Source organism: Penaeus monodon, chromosome 17 (assembly GCF_015228065.2).
Source record: "Penaeus monodon isolate SGIC_2016 chromosome 17, NSTDA_Pmon_1, whole genome shotgun sequence".
NCBI lineage: Eukaryota > Metazoa > Arthropoda > Malacostraca > Decapoda > Penaeidae > Penaeus > Penaeus monodon.
The window spans coordinates 44,812,268-44,822,267 of record NC_051402.1 but is presented as its reverse complement, the minus strand read 5'-3'; the positions used below and the strand labels follow the sequence as shown (position 1 = coordinate 44,822,267).

Sequence of the window (10,000 nt, the reverse complement as noted above, 5' to 3'; positions counted from 1 at the left end):
CTTTCTTTCTCTCCGATAGGATGAGAGTAGGATTTGAAGGGTATAGGTTGCTATTCTTCGGGAGTCTTATCTAATTTTGAGCGTATTTGTAAGTTTGTCTTCTTTTTTTGCAAGAACCATAACTGATTGGAATTGCTGTTGGTGTTCCACAGAGCTCGCTGTCGGAATACGTGATCCAGGAGTACGGCTGGCGTGGGTCTTTCCTCTTCAACGGTGCCCTGAGCCTCCAGATCATGGTCCTCGGCGCTCTGGTGTTTCCTCTACAGCTCACGCCCTCACAGGAGTTCCTCAAGGACCTCCAGGAGCAGACGGAAAAATTCCCTGGTTCCATTGCCACAGTGAGGGGAATGACAACCTCCAGAAGCCGAGTGTTTTTCGAAAAATCTTTGAATGACAGGTTGGTCCGAAGACTGTTTACGGTACTGCTTAGACAACTTTGGATGATATACGTATATAAACACGATGGGTAATGGGTAGACAGACGGATGAACAGAAAAGATCGACCCAAACTAATAGCTAATCCCCTCCCCCAGGTCCTTCTCCAGCCTGCGTCTGTCTGCCGGCGCCAGCTACCTGTCGCACTCCTTGCTGAGCCTGACGGAGCCGCGCCCAGTCGTCCGCGTCACCACCAACCTGGACCCTGGCATCACCTCCAACCAGCACAGCTTCTGCTCAAGGGGGTCGCACCTGGCCATCGGCAGCTTGAGGTTGGATTTTAAAGCCACCTGGCTATTTGCATTTACATTTTTATTCTGTAAGCAATTTTATGTCATGTTATTGTTATCCCCATTATATACATACTACTGTTACCTTGACATATTTTCTTCTACCAAATCATCAACTTCATCTCCAAATGCCACTTACAGATCCAACGGCCATAGTTTCTGCAACCGTGATTCCCAAGCCGAGCTCTCTCACTCTGACCTTCGTTCGAATCAATACAGCTTCCCCCACAGAGATTCGCATGTGGAATTCGGTCTCTTCTCGAGGAATCAAAGCTTCTGTTCTCGCCGCGATTCGCAGGTGTGCCATTTGCATATTCTTACATTGCAGTCTACTGTATGTAAGTATGTTTGTCACAGATTAAGGTTTACTTATAGCTCGATGACTGATGACCATATCTTACTGACTCTGATTAATATTGTTATTCCTTATGTTCCCTAAAGCTAGTAACAGTGTTATTCGCTTTAGCTGCTCAGTCAGGTTTTACAGCGTCTTCCTTTTCTCCGATTGCAAGCCATTGCAAAATTGATGTTAACCTTTGCTCGCGGAGTCCTTGACTTTAAATACCATGGTAACTTTTTATATTTTCTTTCTTTCTCTGTCAACTCTTTCTTTCCTTTCGCTTATCACCCGCTTTCTTCTTTATTCCACAATAAATTTCTGTCTCTAGTACGATGGAGATATCGATGCTGCAAGACCCGGCATCTTTGGAGTCGAGAAGGCGAGGTTCCTGCTGCGGGAGGGCGACTGTGACCTCAGCTGCTGCGTCGATGAGCTGGAGGACGGCTGCACGGGAGACGCCCACCAGGTACTCCAGGTTATTTTAGCTTGGTTTATTTAGTTTTATTATATTTTGTTTATTTTCGATGGCGATTTAGGAGCACCAAGACATTAGCTGCATTGTTTGTATATTTGGCGAGAAGTCGGTAAATGTTTACATATAGGATCATATTTCGACATTTTCATAGCTTATAAATACATCTATTTTCAGAACTGGCGTAATGAGCGAAGGTCCTTGTGCACACTATTGGTCAAGAAACTGAAGATGCGGACACAAAGAGCCATCAAATCATTCTCTGAGTAAGGTTAAAGTTCGGAATTCTGAAATAAGAAAACACTTAAATCAATTTAACTGTTGATTCTATCAATATTTAATAAGTTGTGAAAAATCTGTAAATATCATATGCATCTCGTCTTTTTTTCAGGAACTCTTCTGATCACCCTCTGCTGGACACGCGCGTCTGGCTGATGGATTTTTCTGTCCTCTTCTGCATGCTGGGCACTCTCACTTTATATGTCATTTATAAGGTAAATTTTCGAAATATCCGTCGTCAGTACACTCTGGCAGTCGTATAGAATTATGTTATAAGCTCAAGGTTTCTTAGATAATTAAAATATATTCGATGTCTGGGCAAGTCGTTGCTGTTAGTGCAGACAGTGGCATATGAAACACAAATATACAGAAATCATATGTATTTAAGTATTCATTCACCCTTAGTTGAGACTTAGTTTACTTCAGAGTTTTGTTTTGTTGATTAATGAGCATTTCTAACGCTTCCCTTCGTGGATTTGTTTTCCAGGATTTCGCCGATTCGGTGGGTCAGAGTGAATACTATTCCATGGCTCTCTCTGGCATTGGCATCGGTGACCTTTGCGGGCGAGTGAGCACCGGCCTTCTCATGACACTGAAGGCCAGTATCAAATTTACTATTTAGTATTATCGGAGATTATTCTTTTTCTTGTTCTGTTTTGTTTCTATTATATTCTCACGAATTCGTCAACCCACATGCAGTGAAATAATTTCATTTACGACTCTTGTGTTAATGTTCATCCTACACCAACAGCAAGTCGACGCAGTGTTCACGTACGGACTAGTCATGCTGCTGTGCTCGCTGGTCATGATCGGACACTTGTTTATCAACTCTCCGGCGACACTTCTCACTCTCACGGCCGTCTTCGGCTGCCTCTACGGGAGCATGAACGTCCTCATTGCCGTGGCGCCGTCGAAGGAGTTCGGAAAGGAAAAGCTTGTGATGGTCTTCGGCTACATCCTCTTCTTCGGCGGGATCGGCGCCTTAGTCGGAGCTCCTTTGGCCGGTACGTCCTCGCCACCGGCAGCCAGACAGATGTGATTTACTCCGTTTCGAATCCCCTTGTAAAATGCAGAAATGTCTCAGATACTTCGGATGGCCTCACCAGGACTTTGTCATGTTTTCAAAATTCTCACTTCAGAACGAATCGTAATAATCAGTATTTTCTCGATTCTGTGCAATTCATTGTGTTTCTTTTTTTTTCCTGCAGGATTCATCGTCGATCTGACGGGCAGCTATACCGGGGTGATCTGGTTCTCGGTGGCGAACCTGTTATCGGGCGCCGTGCTCATGTTCTTGTGTTATCTCATCAGCCAAAAGATGAAGCGGAAGAGGCAGTTACCAGGGGAAGAAGTGTGAGGTGCAGATCCTTATGTTCTTCCAGAGTCTCAGCTGTGGTAAGCACTGCGATTGTGATATCTCAAACGTAAGAAATACAATCAGCCCGGAAGTGGTTCAGTTCAGCCATGTGGAGGTGGTTCTGCCTCAGGATGCTTCTTGATTAGCACACCTGTGATATAAATAAATAAGGAGATTTTGAAGATTGGACCGTTAGAAGGCATCCAGCGTCAGACTGTTCCACTGATAGAGCTGACGAGTAAGAATAACACGCCGGGATTGGAGAGTATGGTAATGAACCATCTCCCTTGAAACAACAGGATACCGATACAGAGCAATACTGTTTATTCTTAAGCACAGTTTACTGTATACATGGCAGGCGTTAACTGTGTATCACATCATTCTTTATTATGTACAAATAAGGTGTGAACACATCACACTTTCATTTCATATATTGTAAGATAAAACGTATATATTTTAATCTCTTGAATTCCAGTGGCATGCAGAGTGTAAATTTTGTAAGCCAATGTTTGAGTGTGCGTGCAAATCTATATTGTATATACCGTAAGTTGATATATACATGTACACATAAATTCAGTAAGTATATATATAAAGGTCATGTATATGTATATATATATATATATATATATATATATATATATATATATATATATATATATATATATATATGTGTGTGTGTGTGTGTGTGTGTGTGTGTGTGTGTGTGTGTGTGTGTGTGTGTGTGTGTGTGTGTGTGTGTGTGTGTGTGTGTGTGTGTGTGTGTATGTGTGTGTTGGTGGGGGGTAGGTGTTTGTATGTATGTAACTGTGTATATATATATATATATATATATATATATATATATATATATGTATATATATAATATATATATATATATATATATATATATATATATATATGTATGCATATGTACATACATAATATATATATATATATATATTATATATGTGTATATGTATATATATATATATATATATATATATATATATATATATATATATATGTGTGTGTGTGTGTGTGTGTGTGTGTGTGTGTGTGTGTGTGTGTGTGTGTGTGTGTAATGTATGAAATATGTATGTATATATGGGAGCATTTACTTTGTTTCACTGCACAAGTGCAAGCACAGGTATTAGTGAATCTCCAATTGTCAGAAACCCCCTAAACCCTTCAGAACGATTTCGTGCTTTGTACAGTTAATCACCCATTTACGTGTTACGCTTCTGAATGTTACTTTCTCGGCAGGAGCCAATCATTCCCCAATCAAACCCTAGTGGCAGTGGAGCGCTAAGCAAGACCTGCATGCGATTTCAGTTTTCAGAATGCATTACCTTCGCAGACTTGTGGCAATGGCAAATCATGTCGTTGAACCTAATAATTATGACAGAGTAGTAACTCTGTGTAGTATCCATCCGTTATATTTGGATAAACAAAGTTACGAACAGTGCAAATATAAGAGAATCAAATACTGTGTTAGTGCTTGCTTCTTTGTATTATTTAAGTGCGTCTTCCGAGTCCGTTTTAGTTCCATGTTTTACAATTTCATCAAGCTTGTATGAATAAATCAGTTGTCTGCCATCATCTGAATGGACAATTCGTTCTACATAAGTTTTATGTATATACACACACACACACACACACACACACACACACACACACACACATATATATATATATATATATATATATATATATATATATATATATATATATATATATATATATATTATTGATAGACACAATCCGTAATTGCCAGACAAATTCGAGCTGAAGAATTACGTCTCGGCTGTTGAAAGTTGCAGACGCAGATTGTTGAAAAGAAAAATCTAGTTTCAAAGCAATAGGAGAAAAGCTGGTTCGATTCCAGACTGCTCTCTTTATGTACAAAGGCATCTCTCTCATACAAATTAACTAATAACTATTTTAGAAAGTTTCCAAAAATGTGCAATGAGTAATTTTTTATCTTCTTTGTGTAAAGAGCGTGTGTAGTTTCGGTCACACTTATAATGTCTTTTCCTTATTTGATCAGAGCATTGTTACATTTGCGACATTTTGTCATAAGATGTAAAAGATACATTCAATAGCATTCTTAATTCTGCCCAAAAAATATATGTATGTCCCTTCACTTACCGATATGACAGGGTATATGAAATAAACAAATACCTATCCATATCTGCAAAGGATACACTGCCATATCTCAGCAAGAAAAACATGGACTATAAGGGGATCCCGGTGTATAGCCAGGGTAATCGCAGGTTTCAATCCAGATTTCGTATTATTTAGCAGATAACGTAGTTGATGCTGTTCCCATTACGAGGGTTAATGCCCACCGTATCATCTCAGATTTCCTTTGTGATTATTTTCTTCATCAGACTAAACTTATTGGTATTTTAAATCGCTTGTGAATTAAATTGTGGAAGAGACATCGTTCAAAGCTCCACACTGACGAACTACTGAAGTTTCGTGCTTTGAATAACAGAACTTTCGCTAAAATGGCCTACATATCCCAAAACACTTAAAACGCAAGAGCCTGAGCACGAAATAGACAGTGATTTCTTAGCATGTGATATTTCTCTGTTTGAATGATGTAAACTCGCCACAAGAAACCTGAAATGTGTCTGTAAAAGAAACGTATTTTTTTGGATCTAAGAATTTTTAAGTTAATATGGATATTTCCTCTTGTTCATCTTGGTTATCTTTTTCACTTTTATATTCTTTCCTATGTGTAGCTAATAGTGAACATGTATCTTTCTTGTATAGTCCTATTAATGTTATTGTAAGAACGGTCTTCTAAGTAACGACCAACTGTGAAATAAAGAATTGTCAGTTCATTCTGTACTTTTTATTTAATTCACTCATCGAAAATACAACCCAAATAATATACATATATATATAGTGTTACATGAAGTGCTAGAGAAAAAAACATTATGATACACAACTTTTTTCAAAGCTTCCTTAAACTATTAGGTTTATATTAATCTAAAAACGTAAGTACAAACAAAATTGGCTTTTTGTACAGAGAGTATATTTTAAGGGAAAAATTGAATGACAAATCTGTTGAAAGACTTAGCATGAGAGTTGAACAATCGTCATCGTCATCACCATCGTAATGATAATGATAATAATGATGGTGGTGATGATGATTAATGATAATAATGATAATAATAATAATAATAATAATAATAATAATAATAATAATAATAATAATAATAATAATAATAATAATAATAATAATGATAATAATAATAACAATAATGATAATAATAATAATAATAATAATAATAATAATAAGAAGAAGAAGAAGAAGAAGAAGTAGAAGAAGAAGAAGAAGAAGACCAATAATAATAATCATAATCAAATTAATAATCATAATAATAATAAAAACAACAGTACTACTAATACTGCTAATACTACTGCAGCTGCTTCAACTACTGCTACTATTACTATTACTATTACTACTACGACAAATTATAATAATAGTGATAATACCGATAATAATGATAATAAAAATATGAAGAAGAATAACAATAATAATATTAAGGATACTGATACTACTACTACTACTACTACTACTTCTTCTTTTAACGGTAGGTTCATGTCTGAGCCGCCGTGGTCACAGCATGATACTTAATTGTAGTTTTCATGTTGTGATGCTCTTGGAGTGAGTACGTGGTAGGGTCCCCAGTTCCTTTCCACGGAGAGTGCCGGTGTTACCTTTTTAGGTAATCATTCTCTCTATTTTATCCGGGCTTGGGACCAGCACTGACTTGGGCTGGCTTGGCCACCCAGTGGCTAGGTAGGCAATCGAGGTGAAGTTCCTTGCCCAAGGGAACAACGCGCCGGCCGGTGAATCGAACCCTCGACCTCAGATTGCCTTCTTGACAGTCTTGAGTCCGACGCTCTTAACCATTCGGCCACCGCGGCCTTTTACTACTACTACTACTACTACTACTAATAATAATAATAATAATAATAATAATAATAATAATAATAATAATGATGATGATAATAAATATCAATACTGTTAAATAATGGTAGTGATAACAATGAAGATACCAATAATAATAGTAATAACAACAGTAATGACAATCATAATGATAATAATAATAACAACAACAACAATAATAATAATAATAATAATAATAATAATAATAATAATAATAATAATAATAATAATAATAATAATAATAGTAATAATAATGATGGTGATGATGATGATGATGATGATAAGTAATAATAATAATAATAATAATAATAATAATAAAAATAATTATAATAATAATAATAATAATAATAATAATAATAATAATAATAATAATAATGATAATAACAGTAATAACAATGATAATAATGATAATAAAGATGATGATGATGATGATATGATGATAATGATAATGATAATGATAATGATAATGATAATGATAATGATAATGATAATGATAACGATAGCGATAATGATAATAATAATAATAACAATAATAATAATAGTAATAGTAATAATAATAACGATAACAATAACAATTCCAATAATAATAATGATAATAATCATCATCATCATCATCATCATCATCATCATCATCATCATCATCATCATCATCATCATCATCATCATCATCATCATCATCATCATCATCATCATAATAATAACATTAGTAATAATAATAATAAAAATAATAATAATAATAATAATAATAATAATAATAATAATAATAATAATAATAATAATAATGATAATAATAATGATAACAATAAGGTATAAAAATATCAGAGCAGATCTCCGTTCCCTCTTTGGTGCATGTATTGGGAATCTGGTAGTGTGTTCATAAGGACCATTTGGATACGAAGCTGTTAGAAAAAATGATAAATGAACGGTTACGGAGATGAATGGCAAAGATGTGGTCTGAATTGTGTTGTACTAGTGATTGCAATCTTACACCCTCTCAGCCAACTTTGCACCTGAAAACTACAGTAGTCAGCATCGAAAAACTATTGTTAATCGACCGTGTGTTACATAATGCTGACACTTGACATCACAGCAGGTACGTTATATAAATTCACATGTATGTATGTACAATATGTACGTCAGTATATATGCATAAATGTATGTATATGCATGTATATGTGCTTGTGTACGTAAAAACATATGCCTGCAATTTATGAAACGAGTGGCTGTTATTCTATTTTAAACACATGATAAAATAGCCAATAGTCTGATTGTACGTCGTCACACCGGGTTCCTCAAACAGTCCGGGTGACACTGCTTTTTGCGAGCGTGCTGCGGTTTCCAGGACGACGACATTGCTCGGGCTGGAAACCTAAATCTCAGAAAGAAGTCTACTGTTATGTTAAGCACCATCCACCTCGCACGATGGGTATCGTGTATATTCAAGTGCATTATCTACACGAATTGATCCCGCATAGTGAAACTTCACTAGTGTCGAGTGTTCCTTTGGTCACAGAGCGAATACACTGTGCTTTTTCGTGTATCCCAGTACATCATCGAAAGAGCGCAGTCACTAACATATCCCCGTTGCTCTTTCCGAGTCGCGCAGTCGTAAATCAGCCGTGACCATGGCCAAACCATATTGTCAGAGTGCATTCCTTAACTACTGTAGCCTTTCCTTCCCTCCAGCACAGACAGGATCAGCCCAGCCACTATCGCCAGAGCTGCAGGTGCAGTGTTAGCAGTGCCCGAGTCCAAAGACCTGGCCTGAGGGGCGGCCACTTCAGCTTGGAAGTCACAGGTGTTTTGCAGGGACTCGACCAACGCGGGGTGCGAACTGGAACACTTGTTCAGCACAAGATAGGGCAGTACATCGATGTTACACTCGTCCAGATGTTCTGTACATGATATGCACTGGGCGTTTTTGTAGATGGCACAACTCTGGGAATAAAGAAAATGCGTTCTTGAATAGGCATTCGTTGTGTACTATAATGGACATCAACATTCGTGTGTGTGTGTGTGTGTGTGTGTGTGTGTGTGTGTGTGTGTGTGTGTGTGTGTGTGTGTGTGTGTGTGTGTGTGTGTGTGTGTCTAGATAGGTAGATAGATAAATAGATAGATAAATGTGCCTGCGTATATGCATATGCATATGTATATGTACATGTGTGTGTATGTATAAACATACGTATAAACATGTACATATACACGTACATGTACACAAACATGTATATGTATATGTATATCTATATATAGGTATGCAATACAGCTAAAAGTATCTTACCTGAGTGTCAGGGTTGATGAAGTCTTCGCATCTCGTGCAACTGAGTCCTATCCTGCTGACGACCTTGTCCCACTGTCGCTTAGGATGGCACCCAGGACGCTGTGAAGAACGAACATCAGCTGTTTATTTCCTATTTTCATTATCGCTTTTATCCTTTTTCTTTTTCTTTTTTTTCTTTTTTTTCTTTTTTCCTTCTCTCTCTCTCTCTCTCTCTCTCTCTCTCTCTCTCTCTCTCTCTCTCTCTCTCTCTCTCTCTCTCTCTCTCTCTCTCTCTCTCTCTCTCTCTCTCTCTCAATCTCTCTCTCGATCTATCTATCTATCTCCCTCTCTTTCTCTTTATCTCTCTCTTCCTCTCTATCTCTCTTCCTCTTTCCCTCTCTTCTTCTCCCTCTCTTCTTCTCCCTCTCTTCCTCTCCCTATGTCTCCCTCTACCTTTCCCTCTACCTTTCCCTCTCCCTCTCCCTCTCCCTTTCCCTCTCCTTCTCCCTCTCCTACCTCTCTCCCTCTCCTTCCCCCTTCCTCTCCCTCTCCTTCCCCCTCCCTCTCCCTCTCCCCCGCGTTACTTTTCCAAAACTCCCAGCATTCACCAGCACTTACATGGAGCCG

The 10,000-nt window shown here is 37.6% G+C and overlaps 2 protein-coding genes across 3 annotated transcripts in view; one reads left to right on the top strand and one right to left on the bottom strand.

Annotated features, from left to right (window-relative positions):
- Positions 1-3,778, top strand: part of LOC119583810 — a 16,593-nt gene extending 12,815 nt beyond the window's left edge. The window contains exons 7-15 of one of the 2 annotated variants that reach the window (XM_037932515.1): positions 153-397; positions 534-707; positions 867-1,023; positions 1,394-1,531; positions 1,715-1,803; positions 1,929-2,031; positions 2,304-2,414; positions 2,568-2,820; positions 3,025-3,778. In XM_037932515.1, coding sequence (XP_037788443.1) covers positions 153-397; positions 534-707; positions 867-1,023; positions 1,394-1,531; positions 1,715-1,803; positions 1,929-2,031; positions 2,304-2,414; positions 2,568-2,820; positions 3,025-3,173 — 1,419 coding nt within the window. In that variant the 3' untranslated portion in view covers positions 3,174-3,778. The remainder of the gene's footprint in view (positions 1-152; positions 398-533; positions 708-866; positions 1,024-1,393; positions 1,532-1,714; positions 1,804-1,928; positions 2,032-2,303; positions 2,415-2,567; positions 2,821-3,024) is intronic. The other variant, XM_037932516.1, reaches the window with a different exon arrangement.
- Positions 3,779-7,853: 4,075 nt separating this feature from the next.
- LOC119583809 overlaps positions 7,854-10,000 on the bottom strand; it is a 13,654-nt gene continuing 11,507 nt past the window's right edge. Inside the window, exons 7-9 of the mRNA XM_037932514.1 lie at positions 9,992-10,000; positions 9,395-9,493; positions 7,854-9,054 (exon numbers count right to left, since the gene is read on the bottom strand). The exon at positions 9,992-10,000 is cut by the window's right edge and continues 142 nt beyond it. Coding sequence (XP_037788442.1) covers positions 8,773-9,054; positions 9,395-9,493; positions 9,992-10,000 — 390 coding nt within the window. The 3' untranslated portion in view covers positions 7,854-8,772. The remainder of the gene's footprint in view (positions 9,055-9,394; positions 9,494-9,991) is intronic.